The 21037-nt window shown below is 45.2% G+C and overlaps 1 protein-coding gene across 4 annotated transcripts in view; it reads right to left on the bottom strand.

Annotated features, from left to right (window-relative positions):
* Nucleotides 1-21037, bottom strand: part of TRAF2 (TNF receptor associated factor 2) — a 500036-nt gene that overhangs the window by 310063 nt on the left and 168936 nt on the right. For all 4 annotated transcript variants that reach the window (XM_078642076.1, XM_078642079.1, XM_078642077.1 and 1 more), the window contains exon 3: nt 7006-7218. In XM_078642076.1, the coding sequence (XP_078498202.1) occupies nt 7006-7218 (213 nt within the window). The remainder of the gene's footprint in view (nt 1-7005; nt 7219-21037) is intronic.

Raw genomic sequence — 21037 nt, 5'->3', positions numbered from 1 at the left:
GCAAGGCTCACAACTTATTCTTGTATTCTGCAATGCACAGCTGGGTCTCAAGGTCCTAGATTGCCTTTGGTTGCATAAGGGCACACATGTCAGATGACTTTGTGGCATGTCCCCAGCCCAAGCACAAGAGACACACCTTGTGCAGGTTCAAGAATGACGTAGGTTTTCTGCAGCCACATCATAGTTTGAAAACTGTAGTCTTAGGAGGGGACATTGTTCCCTAGTACATTGGATTTCATTCGAATTGTCATCTGAAGCCCTTCAAAATTAGGAGCGGCGCTCCAGATTAATTTAGCAAGATGCCGAAAGAAAGTAACGGATGGTGCATATATGCGGCTCCACTCTGTCGCTTCCATGATGGTACAGTGTCAAAGCGGAGACACACGGTACCATCCAGTGGCAAGCGTGAGTATTGCTAAAGAAACATTTTCCAGGTCCAGCCTGGTGCCTAGGTAGTATTCTAAGGTGAGATCTGCAGTTAGAAGTATCCGTCAGAATTATTATTTTTTAGACATTTAAATCGATGTGGTTGCCCTCCTTATAGCAACTTTTGGATATGATTTCTAATGTATACTTTTATGCTAGAAATGAGTTAAAGAGAATACACACAATTTCCTCTATGAGAGTTCACCACTTTCTCAAGCTTGTCTTTGTCTTGGAACACCCTGAAGAGCTCATGCGAGTAGGGGTTTTATAGAAGGGGAGGATTCTTTAACCTTGGAACTCATAAAAAAAAAATTATTCCGTAATTGTATCAGACGTTCTTGCCATTACAGACAAATAAAAACTCTTATCGCACCACCCCCAGGCAGCATCTCAAGTGGCCATGATTATACTAGTTTGTTTTATGTGAGGTTCCCATCAGTGAAGATGTCAGAAGGCTGTGTCTGTCTCTTTTGTGATACAGTATCTGATAGAAGAATGCCCGATTGTGATTCTGCTGTTGAGGTAGTTGTGCCAAAAAGCAGTGTACCAAATGGGAGCTTGTTTTGAAGAATAAAAAACGAATAGCCCTAATGTACTGGGTGTTTGTTCTCCCAGCATGTGGAAGTCATTACTGTTTTTTACTGATAGGGACTGCCATTCTTTCCCTGGTGGTCTGCACAGGAAAGATGACATCCAAATGTACTCCCTCAATAGGGCTAATGGCCTGTCTTCAGTAACTGACGGCCCAACATACAATGGACTGTTGGTCAACGGTTTCTACAGGCAAAGCCAGCACAGTCTCTGCTGGCAGAAACCAGACGGTTTACCTAACTCTATTTAGAGTGGGCTGCTCAAGAGTTTGGGGGACAGGTTACTCTGTGTGGGGTGGAGTAGCCTGTCTGACAAACTCTAAGTAAGGCTCTTTGTTCTTCTGGCTGTATTGCTCCTCACCCCATGAGCAAAATGTTTAAAGCAGAATATTATTAGTAATTGCTCAATTATAATTCCACCACAGCATCAACACATAAAAGTATATTTTACAACCAGAATAGATTATTTTTTTCATTACTAACTTATTTATGCTCTTTTGAACCATGTATTTGCCCCAATGAACAATATAAAAATGACAGAATTTTATAATCCCCCATCTTGTATTTTGTAACAATATTGTATAAACTGTGCATGGTAAGCCTTGACGCAGCGCTCTCTGCTCACTGAATGGGTGGCACTCTCCCTCTCAACTACAACCTGCAGTGTGTGGAATTTGTGGTCAAGCTAGTCAGTAGAGGAGGAGTCAACAAACTGACCGTGGCCAGGCTAGGACTGCAATAGAGTTGCCCAAAAAGTTAGCTCCTGATGCAAGTTCCTGGAGTTACCAGAGTAAATTCAGAATCAGTTTCCTGACTCACACCCATCTTGATGCAATAAACCTGCAACACTGCACATAGAAATACAGACTGTCTTGATTCCATGATACCATGTGGGCCTTCCAATTCCAGACAAGAAGCTAGGCTTAACTTGTTAGTGTGACAAAATCTGCAGAGTAAAATAGTGCGTAGTCCTTAATTAGCATTTCAAGATCTTTCCCTAAACCATGACACGTGGTTGTGGCTAAATAAAATTTAACTGGCACTGGGGAAAAGCAGGCTTGCCAGTAGATTACCATCATCAAACAATTTATTTTGGAAACCAATCCATAAAAACAAACGCATAATAAAATTTAAAAATTTCGTAATATTATAGTTCAAATTGTCTCAACGAAATATTTTCTACATATTAGAAAAAAAATCACAGCTTTCAGATTTTCAAAACAGATTATAGTTTATTCAACGGCCTGACACAGGAAGTTCAATAGCAACTGGAAAATCCCAGCTGATCGCACACTGCAATTCAGATGTCAACACAGTCAACCAGCAAAGATTGAGCCATCATGGCAGGCTCAAATCATTTATTAGTTTCAGTTAACCCGCGAAAATAGGAGAGAGAAGCTGGTAAAGTTGGGCTAAGGATAAGGAAAAGTTATTTACCTGTAATCCTAGTTCTCTTCCAGGGCAATCATCATCAAAGTCATAAGCACTGAATAGTCCCCCCAAAAGCAGGGATACTGGAGCACTTTTAAAAGTATACATATATGTATAACACACTTTGTACTATAGTGCCTTACATATATGATAGCAGCCAAAAGAAAGGCTAAAAAGGTCCAGATTCCAATGAGTTTTCATTAGAAAAAGAAGGCCAACAGGATAGAAATGCGTCACTAATAAAAAGTGACCATAGAAAATCTTTCACAATCTTTCACAAAGCTTTTTTAAAAGAAAGGGAATATGAGATATTTTTAGCAAATAGGTTGCTGTGCAAAGTATGCTAGGTAAAACAACTGGCACTGTGCCTTTAAGAATCTCACAGTACACCCTGTATCCCAGCATGCCTCTCACGGGTGAGTTAGGTCAGGTCATGTTTCCGGCTCCTGGAGACAGAATACTGGGGCACTGAGCACTGCCTTTTTGGTTTAAAATCTTTGGGATCTTGCCAAAACCTTTTCATTAATCAGTCATTCAACATTGTTCAGCTCTGAGTGTACCAAGATATTTTTCTGACAGACTTTTTTTTTATTTTCTTGTCACAAATGCCTTCACTTTCTGTAAAGTGCCTTTCCTGTTGAAAAAGATGGCCCAAGCAGATCCTCACTCTGTCTATATTGTTTGCCTTCCGGAAAAACACCGTCCTGAGACATGTACTTACTGTCAGACGTTTTCCAGGAGAACTCTCAAGGACAGAGAAATAATCAGGCTGCATGGCCTCCAAGAAAGAAGGCCAGATACAGCAGATGGTTCATCAAAACGCCTTGAGAAAGTTCAGGCTTCTTCCAAAGTGCCCTTCTCTCACTCAAGGACTCTCATAGGTCGATCCAGAGAGACACATCATTAAAGGAAGCAGAGACACTCCCAAACAACATCGAGAACCATGACGTCAAGGGTGGAACTGCTACTGGTGTGTTCGCCTTGGCAGCAAACCCATCAAAAGACAACTCCCCAAATGAAAACAGAGAGAGACATCTGTTAGATGAAGTAACATCTAACATCGAAATAGGGTTCCTCTCCATACGATGTTTACTTTTGGTAGTTTCTTCTACTTACATTGGATCTGAGGGCACTGTCACAACAAACAAGAGAGATCATTTCCCAGAATATTAGCTAGTCAACACGCGTTTGAACTTGGTGAAATTGTCTGGTTTTGGGTCAGTAGAAGGGTAACCCAATAGACCAACGGAGTTTCTTTATATGACTAGTCTTTGGGAGAGTAGCTGCTCTATCCCTTCCCAAAAGACCACACAGGAAATCTAGCTATAGGTCCCCAATGAATGAGTACAAAGTCAAACCCAGCAAATACGTGGCCACCTTCAATTGACAGTACCCCAGTTTAGAAGGGTAACCTGAGCAAGGAACAGCAGTCATGTAATGCACTTGTTTTCCATTACACAAAATGCCACTAGGTGTTCAAACCCTCATGCTTCAGCCCCTTACAAAGTATACACTGTTGATGTTGCAGACTATACTGATAAATACAGACAAAATAGCACAGCCGCAAAGCCACAGAGACTGTAGAGGCTGACAGGCACTTTTGGGATTTTAGAATGTGATTATTCAAACAGGAGGTAGAAGAAAATTTGATCTCCAAATAATCAAATGAAAGCAGCTGTACGACACCGCAAACTTGCAGTCCCTATCAGTAGATTGCTGTCTCAGAAAAATGGCTTGAAACTAGCTAACAGATTTAATACAAAGTTTTTGGTAAATGTGCAAATAACAATATCAGCTACATAAAATAATGGAGGTGTTGGGATCCCCTCCAAATTGGGGCATTCTTTTGGAGGCATTGGAGTTTTAGCGCTAATCTGTTGATAAATCACAACTGTTTCTGTAACACAAGTTAACTCAGATAGCGGTTTTATAAGGAGTACTTGATAGTTTCTATTAGTTTAAGTGGAATGTGTCGATTTCTCATGACCTGGAAGACCTTTCCAACTGCCATCTCATAATAAAGCACTCTTCAAATCCAAGAATGCTCAAAATATAGGAAGTTTTTTAAGATTTATACATATCCTGTCACATGTAAAGCTACGCCCCAATAATAATGTTGAAACAATTGTAAATGCAAGAGTGAGCTGCACTGTTTGCTTTTGTGTTAAGATGGGTTGTTTTTGCAATACAAGAGAAAACAATAAAGAAAATCTTTAAAATAATATTTTTAAAAATCAGCATTAGGACGTTTTTGTTAACAGTGCCCAATCCCTTTAGAAAGCCTGTATGGGCGGTGTTCTGTTCATTGATCCTAGTTAGTCTTGCAACCTGTTTAAGATAAGTTTAGGAACATACCATTACTGTGTACAGGAGGCAAATGAAGTGGTATTGCTTAAGTCACAACTAGAGTTCCTTTTTATGTATTACATTTCCTTAAGTGTGTATTCTGCTCAGCGAGGAGTACCACGTTTGTCACTTCTGTACTAAACAGGACCCACACTTGGGTTTCCTGCATACCATAGTCTGGTCCATGGCCTTTCCCCCATTGCACAACAAAAGAAACACGCTGCCACATTATCCAATAAAAACGTGTTGTCCCTGGTAAAAACCTTAACAGCAGCAATGTGCCCTTCGTCGTCTCTAAGATGCTTTTCGCTCCTAGGTTTGCGACATGATGAACCAGTATTTGTTGAAGCCAATAGACCTGGCAATAAAGTGCACATGTAAAGACAGGCATGCACAAATGCGGTTTGCATGCGTTACCACATTAACACCAGATGTTTCAGAAGTGCATGCATAGTGGTACTGCAAGAATGCAAGGCATATCGCCACTGAAGCTGTTGATCACTGCTGGAGTCCAGGCTTTCTGCACATTAACTCAGCACCTGAGTGATCACCCCTATTATCACCTGTGTATGTCCTGTTGAAAACGTTTGCCCTCGTCACCGTCCACCTCAGGCAATGATCGCAGTACACTACAGCTAGGCCATGAAAGAAGCTCTCTTACTGAGTGCAGTGCTATCATGGTGCTCCTCAGATGTAACAGATGAGTGGAAATTGGCTAGGCTTACCAGTAGCATGGATGACAGTGCTGCTTAGGGTAAAGTATACACACTGCTTAGACTAAAATAGGAGGGAACACTATGCTGCCATGTGTTTGATAGAGAGGCATAGCACACAAGTCCCCAGATTTTGGAGCTGCTGTGTATGTGTAGTAGGTGTGCTGGAACCATACGAGGAAGCAGCTCGAATCTGTGCTTCAGAAAAGCTATTGAGAGGGGAGGTCTTATGCCATGTTTGATGTGGACGGCGCTGGTCTCCATATCGGTAAGAGATCAGCAGTGATCCTAGAGCAGCAACTCCACCTCCTCTCTAACCACTTAGCTGAAAAAAATATTGCTGCAACAAATCATGTAACCAGAGCAACCATGGTTGAAGGCCCAAATGCACTGCGTTTCTTCCATCTATGTTGCTGCAGGGGCTCCTGGCTCGTTGGTGGGACATCTACGCACTCATCCACTGTGGCTATTCATAAAACTGCAAAGCTCAATTAGCCTGGGGGCGAAAGGAGGTGCTGATGGCAGGGCAGACAAGGGTGGGGTTTCACACACTGTCTGTGGGTGCCACTGGTTAAGAATTTCAAGACAAACTAGCTTTTCTTTACCTTTGCATCAATGTAAAAGCAATCTGTTTAATGTTGAAGTAGACAAAACCACTCTTGTATTCTCTGTTTTTGCTCTCACGAGTCTACCAAATGGTTACCCACTTGTGAGACATGTCATTTCTCTTTAATCACTGAACCTGTAAGAATTCACAATCTTACAACTCTGCATAACAACCTTCTCAACGGCCTAAGAAAGTTTCCGCTCAGGTTATATGCAACATGTTCTTCACCTACGGCACCAACCAGTCATCTGCACTAGGAAACCACTTAATGCAATCAATTCAGCCAACATCATTTTATGAGTGATAAGTCTTGCAACTCTCCGTATTCCACCATTTGCCTCCTCCCTTCAAGCGAAAGGGATCACACGTCTAGATGTTGCACAAGCCATCTTTTAATTCGCATTTCATCCATGATGCTTGCATTTCTAAGGTGGTCTATGAGGCACATGCTTTTAAATTGTACAATCAAATTAATACGTATAAATAACATTTAAATATATAAAACAGTACTGGATGGGTGTCAAGTACACTAGCGATTTGAAGCGCACCAACAATAGTGCCTAACACAATGAAAGGAGCAGGAAAGGCTACATGCAGACCACACTACAAACCCGGTGCTAGCTAATGACCAAGACAAAATGCCCAGACGGGAATACTCATCTACGTACATAGCTTATACCTAGTTCTCTCTAAAAACATCCCAATGAAGTTAATGAAAAAGTGATACACAAATCACAAAAGAGGGTAGAGTAACGAATGACTACAGCCACCCTACTAGTGAAGACTTTACATATAACAAAAAAAATGAGTAGTAAACGTTAACGAAAAAAAATGAGACGCAATAAACAACAGTGCAAAAAAGACAAGTAACAGATTTTTACCCAGTAATCACCTTATAATTCTCTTGAGGCAGTAAGAACAGTAGCGATGCCCACACTGTGCTTGGTAAGGCCTCCGCAGTATATTCCGACAATCTGAACAGATATACTTTCCTTCCAACGTGGTTCCCAAGATCTCTCTTGCAAAGCCAGGCTTATTTGAATTCAGTGAGCCGGGTGGCGAAGGATTCACTGCTGCCATGTGAACCAAAGAAACTCCGGGATTTCTGAAAAAAGAAAATAAGGAATAGAGAAATGTTCACCTGCATCATACTCAGATACAAGGTAGTGCATGTGCCAACGACAATTACGAATCACCCATTTAGATTAAGAGAACCTCTATGTTCTGTAGACAATATTTGAAGTGGTTAACGCACAAATCCAGGTTTACACCCCAATTTTGACAGGGAACATGGCCTGCGAATGCTGCGCATTTGGCAACTGCAAATTTGTAACAATTTCATAGTATTGTGATAGTTTATTAAAACATTTATTAATTGACGAATCGTCTGATAGAGCACAATGTGCACTCAAAAATGGTTTTATAGGGCTTCACAATCAAGGTAAAGACTGCACAAACATTGCATTTAAACTTGTTTCAGCACGCAAAAGTAAGGGTTTTGATAACTTAAGGAAAATATCCGCACAGGGACGACAGAGTCATAGATAGGTTTGCATTGAATAGAGGCACGAGGCAGGGTTGTCCGTTCCTCAAGTTGCTGTCTGATCCTGCCGCTGAACCAATGCATGCTGGCTGTGGGGAGTGCTCAGAATTTGGGGGGATTCATTCGGGTAATGACACACATAATAGTGACATTATATGCGCCTGAAGATCTGGTGTATTTCAGGCAGCCAATGTATTCAGCGCCTATCTTGCTTCATGCCTTAAATAGATTTGGAGAGGGCTCGAGTCTTTATAATAATCACTCAAATCGAAATTGTTTCCATTGGGGCAGTTTAAAGATGAACTAGACCAATGTCTCCCTGAGGTGGGACTGACTTGGGTGAGTGATAGCTTGCGATATTTTGGCATCCACATCACACATGATGCTGTAGCAGGTTATAAGCTGAATATCGACAGGGTGGTGGATAGACTCTGAACATTTATTACATTCTGGAACACCCTTAGATTGTCATAGATGGGGAAGGCAGTCTTGACAAAAATGGTTTTTCTATTGTACTCCCTGCATGTCTTACAAAGCACTATATTTGAAATCCCTAAGAAGACCTTTGCTAAATTTGATAAATTATTGGTGGAATTATTGTGTACAGGAAAGAGGAGTAGGGTCAAATTCACCATGTTGACGTGGGAATGGGAACTGGGGAGGAGTGGAGATTCCTGATGTGGAACTTTATTACACAGCTGCTCACTTGCTCCAACATGCAGTGCACTGGCTGGATGAAGGCGAAAATTGGGAAAAAAAACACTGCTCGAGGGTATGCATATAAGCGTCCCACTGAATACTCTTCTAATGAGTGGTAGGGGGATACCACACACCATACCATTTATATTGGGACAAGTTTACATGCTCATTACGTGCATATCTGGGCCTGACATATGTGAAAACCTATCTATCTTCTTCCAGGAGAAAGTTCAGGTTATTTACTCCTCTTACACATTGACAGGGTCTCCTACCACGACTTTGCCCTCCCCTGACCACTCTAATGTATGGTCCGAATTTCGCCCATTCTGCCCTGAGGTATTTGTAATAAGGTGACACTGGATGCAAATTGGATGTATAAACAAGAGGTCTTTAATGTACAACCTCAGCCATCACTAAGTCAGCAGCAACTGACAAACCCTAGAACTGCTAAGTACCAGGATTCCATGTCAGAACAACATGGAAAGAATCTAAGTACATCACACATCTCCCTTCCTATATGAACAATAAATTAGAACATGCCTAAACATGTAATCATCACAAGGTACATATTATTTTACAAAATCTCTAAGATAAACAGGAGCTTTAGTCACTCTGTTACTTCTGCGGAAAGCAGTAATACCGGCATCAGAATCAGTAACACCTCCCCCAGAAGAAACAGAAGGCACTTGAACATCACCTGGAACACGAACAGACAAATGTGCTACCCGATTAAGATTCCAAATGCGCCCATCATCTGTTTTCACAGCATTTTTAAACATTTTGATAATTCTCTTAGTATCAGTAAACTTTGACCAAGAGGCGTGGCTTGGATGCCGACCGGGATGGCGGCGTGAGCGATCGGCTCCGCGCCAGGTCCCACCAATACTCCTGAAACTACCACGGTTGTAACCCCCTGAGTGGTATTTTCGCTGCTCCAGGCGAAGCGGGACCGAAGGGGCTCGATTGCGACCCTGTGGGTGCCCGGACGCTGCGTTATCGGCGGCTCCAGAACCCCAGCGGAGCTGTGCTCCAACAAAGAAAGATGGCGGTGCCGAGAATCTGAGGAGGCTCGGACGGAGAGAGGTCCCGAACTGAGGCGGGCTGGAGTGCGGAGTGCGGAGCGAAGGACAGAGCGGGGGCCCTCCAGCGGACTGCTACGGCGCTGAGTAGGACGTACGGGCAGTCTCTGCCGTCCGGAAGACAAGCGGGCGCGGCGCCCATCCCCCGCCTTCCTGCACTGGTGAACGGGCGTGGAGCAGCTTCACCGGAGCCCGGTGGGTTTATCGGAGGTGGCGGCGGCCGCGGCTGGGACCCGTTTCCGAGGCCTTCCAGCAGACCCCTGCGGCCAAGTGAGTGGGGGAGGCTGGACTGCGGCCCGGCGGCGAGCGCGGTGCTGTTTTGCACTGAGGGCCGGCCTCCCGCTCCCCCGGGACGATGATGGTGGTTGGGGAGGCGGAGGGGCGGTAATGGCCCACTGCGTGACGCTGGCGATGGCCTTGGAGAGCTGCGGACAGGGGATGGCCCTTACGGCATTACCGGGCTATCTGCTGTGGAATGGCGCCGGGCGCGCCTGCGGTGCACAGTGATTGTGAGAGGAGGGAGGCCTGGCCTGGGGCGACTCATCGCCTACATATTTGGGCTCCTGTGCTACTGGCCCACGTTTGCCCTGCACGTCCCCCTGGAAGTTGGAGTTAATCTGTTAAGACCTGGAACTGTGGAGAGCACCCTGCCAAGTGCTCTGGAGGTGCATTGGTCTAGCAGACCCCTATGGAACTTTGGTAGCAGGAGCTGGGCGACACTGGTAACCGGCTTTCCATACGTCGGGGGAGAGCGATCGATTTTTGAGGAGACTCCGGGAAGGTGCTGTGGGCGCCAAGATGGCCGCTATTGGTGGCACACCCGAAGTGCTTGCCCAACTCCAAGATGGCGGGGCACCTGCTCCCTTGGAAGCAACGACCCAGGAACAGCGGTTGCATAAACGGCTGGACAGCATATTGGACGCGATCGCTGCAACAAAAGAATCCCTACATCAGGACATTGCGCAGGTTGCTACGGGGTTGGGACTCCTAAAGGCAGATCATGCGAAGCTCGCTGACAAGGTAAAGGACAACGAACAACTACTGCAGGAATTGAAGCCGGCGGTGGTCACTGCGGAACAAAAACTGGTTGGTATACTGAGCCGTTTGGAGACCCTAGAAAGACGTGCGGAGGATGCCGAAAGTCGCAATCGGAGGAATAATGTGAGGGTAGTAGGCCTTCCGGAAAAAATTGAGGGGGATGATGCTGTGGCCTATATGGAGAATTGGTTTAAAACTGTGGTGGCACCGGAGGGCCTCTCTCCCTTCTTTTCCCTTGAGCGAGCGCACAAGGTCCCGGCTCGGCCGCCTCAGCTGGGTCGACCTCCCAGACCAATGGTGATAAAACTGTTACACTATAAAGATCGGGACCTCCTGATACAGAGGGCACGCTCGCAGGGCCCATTTCAGGTGGAAAACAGCAAGGTAACGATCTTCCCGGATTACACTCAGGAATTTCAGAGAAGTAGGGCGTCCTTCCTGCCTGTGAAAAAAGAATTGAGAGATGAAGGGATCCAGTACTCGTTGCTTTTCCCAGCCAAGCTGAGAGTGATCCTGGATGGAACAACTCACTTCTTTCTAACTCCGGACGAGGCTTGGTCGTGGCTTGAACTCTATCGTGCTGGGACGGACCGCACTGGCAAAAGCGATAGGAACGCGCAGCAACCGCTCCGGATCAGAAAATCTCAGCGCATTCGAAAACGGAATAAACTTAAGATCGCGTTGCAGAAAGCCCAAATGGAGGCGGACAGGAGGGGCGCACTAGCGGCAACCGCGATCATCATGAGCTCACAGCAAGAGAAGACATCGGAGGGAACAGACTCTGACGAAGAAGGATTGAAAACGGGAGGGGATGAGTCGGAAGCGGAGAGCACAAAGGGCCCAGAGGTCACTCCACTGACGTCAGATGGACTGTTTAATGAGTGAGGTACCTGGGCAAGGCCCGACTATGACTATTACACAGTAACGGTTTTTCTGATCGCTGTGCGAACACTCAGGGGTGGGACTGAGACCACAATGTGGGACTGAGGGCGTGGGGTGGGGGCTCTGCTGTTTCTGGGTCGGGCGCTGAGCCACCCTCTAGTGGCCCATAAGGCCTTCTGTGGTGGAGTCCACAGCGTGATGTGTGTTGTGTTACAAGTTTGGAACGGGGCTGAAGCTGGGTTATTAAGTCCTGTCCTGGGGAGAGGGGTTTGGGGAGTTCTTTGGGGAGTTGGGGTTAGGGGATCCAACTGCTGCTGTGTGAGGGGTGTTGGGCTGGTGCGGATTATGTGCAGAAATGACTACTATGGGGACGTTACCTGATTTGAAATGCATTTCATGGAATGTCCGTGGCCTTCGAACGATGGTGAGACGCCACAAGGTACATGCCCACCTAGTGCGGCGTGGCGTTCAGATTGCGATGCTGCAAGAAACCCATCTGACTGAGAAAGAATGCACTGCACTACAGAGGAGGTGGCGTGGGCAGGTGTTTGGGACCACGTACTCAGCGTTTGCCAGAGGTGTGTTGATTTGGGTAAGAGCTGGGATACCGTTCCAGGTCCTGTCCAGGCGGGTGGATCCGGAGGGTAGATATGTGGTGGTGGAGGGGAGGCTGTACGGTCGGGAAGTGACGCTATGTAGTGTGTACGCCCCTAATGCTGAGCAGGCTGTATTTTTTGATAGACTAACGAGCTCGCTAGCACATTACCTGGCGGGCCCCATCATTTTGGGAGGAGACTTTAATTCAATAACTAATGTAGAACTTGATAGATCCCATCCGCCATTGGCCGATTCAGCGGTGCGCAGGTTAGCTACTCAGAGGAAGGAGTGGCAGGAAAGTTGGGGATTACTGGATGTGTGGAGAGAACAACATCCTGAAATGAGAGACTATTCCTTTTTTTCAGCATTACATGCATTGCATGTGAGGATAGACTCGATACTCTGTAGTGGTCACCTGGCTGCCATGGTTAGAAACACGGAATATTTAACTAGAACAATCTCAGATCATAATCCCTTATTGATATCAGTGCAATGGCAACAGGTGAGATCAGCGATTCCCACATGGAGGCTACAGCCCCACACACTGGAGGATCCGGTGTTTAGCGACGCAGTCCGCCAGGGCATAGAACACTATTTTAGGGAGAATGAGGGCACAGCGGCGACAAGACTGGTGGAGTGGGATGCGATGAAAGTGGTGGTGAGAGGAGTGTGCATGGGCAGGTTTGCTAATGTGAGGACGTCACTTTTGAATGATCTGGTAAAGGCTGAGAATGTACTAAGGGGGTTGGAGCTGCGTAGACCTGAACGACCAGAACTGCAGGCGCAATTGCTTGAGGCTAAGGAATTGGTGGCGAAGGAAACTGAGCGGCTGCGGTGCTATGATTATAAGCTATATATTGTCAAGGTGCATGCGGAGAGGGACATGGTGGGTACGCTCCTTGCCAGGCTCGCTAATCCGGAGCTTCGGGGGTGCCCGATCATGAGCATAAGAACGGAGACGGGAGACGTAGCTTACTCGCAGTCAGTGGTCCTTTCGCGCTTCGCATCATATTACACTGATCTCTATGAGTGCCAGCTAAAGGTGGACACCTCTGAAATAGGTGCGTACTTGGAATCTATCACTTTACCGGTACTTGATGCCGAGGATGCAGAGGATATAGGGGGACCCATAACGCTGGCAGAGATTAAACTGGCCATTAAACAGATGGCCAAAAACAAAACGCCGGGTGTCGACGGGTTGCCTATAGAATTCTATGTAAAATTTGTCGATATATTGGCGCCTAGGCTGTTGGTAGTGTACTCGGAAGCGGGACAGAAGGGACATTTACCCGAAACGATGAGGGAGGCGCTGGTGGTTCCGTTGCTGAAGCCTGGCAGGGAGGCGTTGGATGTGACGTCCTATCGACCCCTATCCATGCTGACGGTGGACTATAAGATCCTAAGTCGTATTTTGGCCGCCAGACTCCTGCCGTTCATGACCAGATTGGTTCATGTCGACCAGGCAGGGTTTATCCCTACCAGGAACACATCCATGAATGTACGCCGCCTGCTACAGATATTGGACGATGCTAGGAGCTCGCCTCATGATCCAGTGGTGTTATCTGTTGACATTGAAAAGGCTTTCGATAGCCTTGAATGGCGGTACCTGGATGAGGTGTTAGCGAAATTCGGCCTGGGAGAGGGATTCAGGCTGTGGACGAGGGTTCTGTACTCCTCGGCCACGGCAAGGGTGCGACTGGGGCCTACGATATCTTCAGCTTACCCTGTGCGTAGGGGAACGAGGCAGGGATGCTCGCTCTCTCCTTTGCTGTTTGCACTGTCGATGGAACCTTTGGCAGCGCTGGCGAGAACGGGCGTGATGTTTCAAGGTGTGACACAAAGGGCAAAGTCGCATTACATTTCACTGTATGCGGACGACCTGCTACTGTACTTGGCCGATCCCGGACAGGCGCTAGTGGGAGCTGTAGCCATGTTATCAAGATTTGGTGAGATATCGGGCCTTAAAGTGAACTGGACCAAGACCTGTGTTTTTCCACTACGGGAGGGCATACTATGCCCCCCCCTTGAGCTGGAAGTGATCTGGGAACCTTCCAGCTTTACATATCTGGGTGTCCGAATATACCATGAGGCCACGAATCTATTAGAAGGAAACGTGGGGCGATGCGTGCGCGCGCTAAGGGGTTGTGTGAACTTCTGGGCTTCTCTCCCCTTGTCTGTGCTGGGCCGTGTGGCACTTTTGAAAATGGTGGCACTTCCGAGGCTACTTTATTACTTTAGGACCTTACCGGTGTGGATACCGCGGCGCGTGTTTAGGGACCTACAGATGTTGGTGACCGGCTTCCTGTGGGGTCAGGGAAGGCGCAGAGTAGCGTTGACAACCCTGACTAGGCCTAAGCTAGAGGGAGGGATGGCGGTCCCTGATTTTGAATTGTACTATCTGGCAGCTCAACTGCAAATATTGACGCAACGTGTGGCCAGGGAATTCAGGGGTCCGGACATTGATAGGGGGCTGGGTATCCAGCGGCATGTTCTATCCTACATAGTCATGCAACAGAAACTGGAGGTGAGGGACCTAACGTTGGAAGAAAGGACGCTCAGACTCTGCTGGAACAGGAGTCTGAGGAGAGCGAACAACTCCCGAGCATACGCACCAGAGATCCCGCTGGGGATGCTGACCGCGCTGCCGCATGGGGGCGATTGGTCCCCGCTATCAAACTGGGAGGAACTGGGACTGCAGATGGTAGGAGATCTATACATTAAGGGGACACTGGCCCCCTTCCGGGAGGTGCAGGAACGATTTGGTTTGCCAGACGGGGATTTTCTGCTACATGCGGCAGTGGTTGCAGCGATGCAAAGGCACTGGAAGGGGGGCTGGCGGAACCGGAGACGACTATGGCGTGTCAGTACGCAGTTATGGCTGCGGGCACTACCAAGGCGGTGACCTGCCTCCATAATAGAATGCAGCGCGAGGGATTGGCACCGCTGATGGCGCTAAAAGCAAGATGGGAAGATAGTATAGGTAAGCCCATACCGGACGTGGTCTGGGGCTATGTTTTAGGGCGAACCTGGAAGGGGACGAGGAATGCCCGATTCCAGCAGGTGCATTTCTTTGTTATTCATAGAGCTTACCTGACCCCGGAGAGGATAGCGCGATATTTTCGGGTCCAGGACGCCATGTGCCCGAGATGCTTGGAACCTGAAGTGGACTTGGACCATTTGCTGTGGGGGTGCCCAAGGCTGGGGTCGTACTGGCGTGATGTGGGGGACCTCCTGAACACAGTTACGGACAGGGAGGTAGAATTCGATATGGCAGCTTGCTTGCTGCTATGGTTCCCTCACACAAAGAGGACGAAAATCACTAGCAAATTTATCGATCTGGGCCTTATGCTGGCTCAGAGGGAGATCACCTGGCACTGGAAATCTAAAGAAGGTCCGTCAGTGAGACGGTGGATGACTGAGCTGTTGAAATGGGCTGGCTGTGAAAGTATTATTAGGATGCGGCAGGCTACCAGGAATGACAATGATAAATGCATGGACATGGCGAGAGCGTGGGAAATGATAGTGCAAGCACTGCGTGACTATATGGTAGGGGATGAGGCCGAGGATGGCGAGCAATAACTGACAAGGGCTACATGGAGCATTGATACACAGTAGATATCCCTGAATGGTGACGTGATCTGGTTTTACCACTCATTATATACACCCGCACTAGCAGCAGATGGGGAGGGGGGGGGAGGGAAAGGGACACTCACATAGAGGTAGTTAGGCACACCAAACGGGCCGCGGAGTATTCGAGCAATGGGATCTAGTAGGAGATTGCAGCGTAAGGGTCTTCGACGACTATCATCAGGGGACTGAGAGGCGAACGTACTTTATCCTACAGCTGCTCACCACTAGCAGATATGATAGGCCCACATCACATTAGATCCAGCACTGATGCTGGCTCCAGACTTGTTTCGTTATGAACGGGGTTGTAAGGGAAGTTGATGTTAGGGGGGTTAAAAGCGGAAACTGTATACTATAGGTGATTGACCACCCACGCAGGGCGGGCACTTTGGCATCTTCATATATGTATGACATTCCACGCCGCCTGACCTCCGGGTTGTGGGCTGAAAGGCTGTGTACAATACTCTACTCAGAATTTATGTTCGATGATGCAACAAGTGTACTGGTTAACCTGATCTGAGGTCTATTTTCTAAATCCGCAATAAAAAATTTATAAATAAAAATAATCAGTAAACTTTGACCATTTCTTACAACCCACAGGAACTCTAATTTTAACCATGTCTCCAATTCTAAAATTTGAAACCATTACATTTTTTCTCACATCATAGGAAACTTTCCTTTTTTCCTGTAACAGTAACTCTTTGTTTCTCCACTGTCCAATCCTATTATCTTTGAAACCTTTATCCAAGTTCATCCAGCCAGGACAAAAACTAGTATTGGAAGACCTCCCTCTAAACAATTCAAAAGGAGTTCTCCTAGTTGTGAAGTGAGGTGTAAAACGATAAGCAGAAATTCTATTCTGTAATTCCACCCTCCAATCAAGCGAATTTACTCTAGCTAACTGAATACCTTCTTTCAACGTTTTGTTAAACCTTTCCAAGGAACCATTAGACTCTGGGTGATATAAAGAGATCTTTTTGTGAACAACACTACAAGTAGACAGGTAATTTTCCATCTCCTCCGAACAAAATTGTGGACCATTATCCGAAAGCAAGGATTTTGGAAAACTTTCTCTTTTAAAAATTGAATCTAGGAATTTAATCACACAACGAGAAGTAACTTCACGCACAGCACTAACTTCCACCCAACGAGAATACAAGTCCATCAACACAAACAAATAAGGAGTCTGCTGCTCTCCCTGCAATGATATGATATGATATGATAGCCCATTTATACCGCGCAACAATCGCTCCAGGGAGCATCTCGGCGCCAATATGAGGTCAACCAGATGTCAAAGTTGCCATTACTGCTTAAATTGATCAACAATATCTATTGCAACTTCATCCCAAGGACACAACGGCAATTTCCTACAAACTATAGGTGGACACCTTGGTTTGAGAACTTTGTCACTCAATTGACTGGGCACACAGTCACGAACCATTCTCTCAACCATCAAATCAAGACCCGGCCACCAAAAATCCTGCCTGATGTGCTCCTTTGGTTTTTTTAAATACCCATATGACCTACATGGGCCATATTGATAATGTTATCTCTCAAACCCACTGGAGGAATTAATCTAGTTCCTCTTGCTAGGACACCATCCAACACAGCCAATTCATAAGATATTAAAGACCAAGGTTTAGCGAACTTCCCATTTAAGTTCTTAGACACAAAAATTCATGACTTCAACCAGCTCACTATCTTTAGCTAATTCCTCCTTCCACTCATCCTCCTTTATGGCACCCAAGGTAATATCGCAAACCCTGACTTCACACTCATTAGCACACTCGCCATCATTCTCACCTGAAACCAAATTGTCCACATTATTCACTAAGCGTGACAAACAATCTGCTGAAACATTACTACTGCCTGGGATATATTCAAACTTAAAGTCAAATTCTTGAAGAGCAATAACCCACCTCCTAATTCTCGCAGAAACGGAATCAAGACCTTTTTTCTCCAAAATCTCTCGTAATGGCTTGTGGTCTGAACTTACAACAAATGGAATACCCCTAACAAATTTCCTAAACTTATTTACAGCCCAGAAAATGGCAAGCGCCTCCTTTTCTATCACCGAATAGTTCAATTCGGCACCCCTCAAACACCTTGAGGCACAAGCAATGAGATCTTCACAACCATTCCTAACTTGAAACAACAATGCCCCAAGCCCTTTACAGCTTGCATCTGTAACAATAAAAGTTGGATCACCAGGTCTAAATGTTTGAAGATTAGGAGCATGTTTGAGTTCCTTTTTAATTTGAACAAATTCCGCATTACATTCATCTGTCCAAACAAACTCATTTCTCCTACACATCATACTCCTAAGTTTCTCAGTCTTATCTGCAACATTTTTTATGAATTTATTATAAAATTCTGCCATGCCCAAAAAAGACGAAAGTTCCTCCTTCGAACATGGTTCCTTAAGCCCTTCAATTGTTCTGATGAAGTCTTCATTTGGTCTCACACCAAAACCAGAAATGTGATGACCCAAATAATCCAGTTCTGTCACTCCAAATTTACACTTGTCACGTCTGAGGGATAACCCAGCTTTCAACATTTTCTCCAGAACACACCTCAATCTTACATCATGTTCCTCCTTCGTACTGCCACAAACTAACACATTGTCTTGATAACATTTCACACCACTCACACCCTTAAACAAATCGTTCATAATCCTCTGAAACACCGAGGCTGCTGAAATTAAGCCAACCGGCAACCTTAAAAATGTATAGGAACCAGAAGGTGTTATGAACGCCGTTAACTCTTGTGATTCTTTACTCAGAGAAACTTGATGATATCTAACGTTGTAAAGTAACAAGCTCCATCCAATGTTGCTACCAACTCCTCAATGTTTGGTAGTGGAAATTTATCAACAATTACCTCCTTGTTCAAAGCCTGAAGGTCCACACACCGACGAATTTCGTTATTGGGCTTCCTCGCAACGACAATGGGGGCCAACCATTCTGTTGCCTCTACAGCCTCAATCACCCCAGCTTTTAATAACTAATCAATTTCTTTCTTTACTGCATCCTGCATGCAAATTGGCACCCGCCTCACTTTTGCTGCAACTGGGATTGCACCAGTTTTCAACTTGATCTTATGTTTGTATCCCATCAAACATCCAAGTTGCTCACTAAACAATTCCTTAAAGTTTTCCACCGTTTCCTCTCCATCACCCTCTACAGATTGCACCTGAACAGACGGTTTTGCGTTTGGATTGAGCACAACCCCCAAATTGGCTTAAATGTGACAAGCTTATCAAGCTGTCACCTTTTTCTGCTACATAAATTTTCCCAACCACATATCTCCCATTAAATTTGATGTTTTCCGTAAAACAACCTAACATTTTGATGGGAGTTCTCCCATAACCAGTTGGTTTCACATCTGATTTTTTTAGCATAACTTTCTCTGAAAAATATTTCAAATAATCTTGTTTTGAAACAAAAGTCAAGTGTGAACACGAATCAAACTTCATCTTAATACTTATACCACCCACACTAACCCACTCTGATGGATGTCCTAATTTGAAATGTGACTTCTTTAGTTTCAACTCTAGTATCTCTTCTATTTCTTAGATGACAATTTTTTCCCAAATGACCTTTCCTCCCACACACATTGCAGACCACTTTCAAAACCGGACAGTTTTTATCATTGGCCATATGTCCCAATCTCCCACATCTGTAGCAATTACCTTGAAAAACACTCCTGCTTTTCTTTTCTAACAGTGTTTTGCTTGATTATCACTTAAAACCACCTTTCGCATCAATAGAATCTTTCTTCTTTTTCTCCTCAATATTCTTCACTTCTTGAACTTGTACTTCTATCTTTTCACTACTAGATCCAGCCTTGCCTGCTTTACTCAACTCACCCACACACTTGACCATGTGTTCAACCCGCTTAGCAATGACCATAACTTCATTCATAGGCGGCTCATCCTTCATCCAAAGTTCTTCCCTGATTTTGTCATTAGAACATCTTAGCACAAATGGATCACGTATTCTCTCCTCAGTTGACTCCCCAAACTTACAGCTAGATGCTAATTTACGTAAAGCAGTGACAAATTGTTCAACCGTCTCGTCCTTTCCTTGCTCTCTGACCAAAGTAATATCTCTCCATAATTGTACTTACTTTTGGTAAGAAATGTAAGTCTGATTGTTTTATACATATTTCATACGCATTTAGACCCCTCTGATCCGCCTGACTTAACATAGGTAAATTCTCCAAAACTTCCTGCCCTTCTCCTCCAATACAATGCATCAAAAGTGCATTTTTCCTTTCAGCACTCAGATTTGTGCCACAGACCCTGGCGTAATTTTCAAACATTTTGTTCCATTTTTTCCACCAAATAGGTGGATCCCCTGGATCAGAAAGAAAAACGGTGGTGAAGTTACATTCTGCATTTTCTCTTTTTTCTTTTAAACAATAAATTAATTTCCTCTACAGTTAACTACACCTACTACACCCCACATAAAAGAAATAGTCATATGTCATAAGTTACTGTACATTTAACTAAATGTACTTAATGTTAATTTTTTTTAAATAAAACACTTTAGGTGTGCCTATCACCGTAAGCACCGACTCCTTACTCCACAGCAAGCTTCTCCTCTTCTCAGTAGAGTATAACTCTTTATTAAAACACAAGGTGTGCCTATCACCGCAAGCACAAACAGTGTGATAACTCTCTTCACACTAAGAGTCACCTCATTAAATTGTCACGTCGAATCTTCATCTTCCTTTTCCAAATTTTCCCTTCTTTTCCACTTCCTTAACCTTCACAAGTGTGTCCACCAAGCAGATGTCAGCAGAACCAAAAGGATCGATTTTTCTCTTAAAACCAAATTTCCAAACTATCCGCCGCCGTACAAATGGTTTTTTTTCTTAGGGTAATAGAGTTTGTTTTTTCCCAAGCGCCTTGGCTTTAAACTCCAAATCGAGGCGTGCAACACAAGTCTCTTTTCTACAACAGATTGGGCTTGTTCTTTTCCATGCGCCTTTGCGACAAACCCCAGTTTGAGGCTTGAAACGCACAAATCTTGCCACGCAGAAGCAAACTCGCGCTCAACTGACGTCAATGGACTTCACACCACCGAGATTTTCACAGATGGGGCCTGTTAAACACCAAATTTGAATTCACCTACCAGCAATCCATTTCTCATCAAAACAACGCTGTAGGAGCACAGGTATTCTTCGCCCCATCTGTATTTTTACTAATTTTTTCCCGATTTTCACTTTACGTCCTTACTCGATGTTGAGGTTGTTTTCTTCCATCTAATTCACCTTTAAATCATCCCATGCGATCGTCGCCAGTGTAATAAGGTGACACTGGATGCAAACTGTATGCATAAACAAGAGGTCTTTAAGGTACAACCTCAGCCATCACAAAGTCAGCAGCAACTGACAAACCCTAGAACTGCTAAGTACCAGGATTCCATGTCAGAACAACATGGAAAGAATCTAAG

This window comes from Lissotriton helveticus, chromosome 5_1, assembly GCF_964261635.1.
Source record: "Lissotriton helveticus chromosome 5_1, aLisHel1.1, whole genome shotgun sequence".
Lineage (NCBI taxonomy): Eukaryota > Metazoa > Chordata > Amphibia > Caudata > Salamandridae > Lissotriton > Lissotriton helveticus.
Note: the sequence above shows the minus strand (reverse complement) of the source record. Positions and strands in the feature narration are given on the sequence as shown.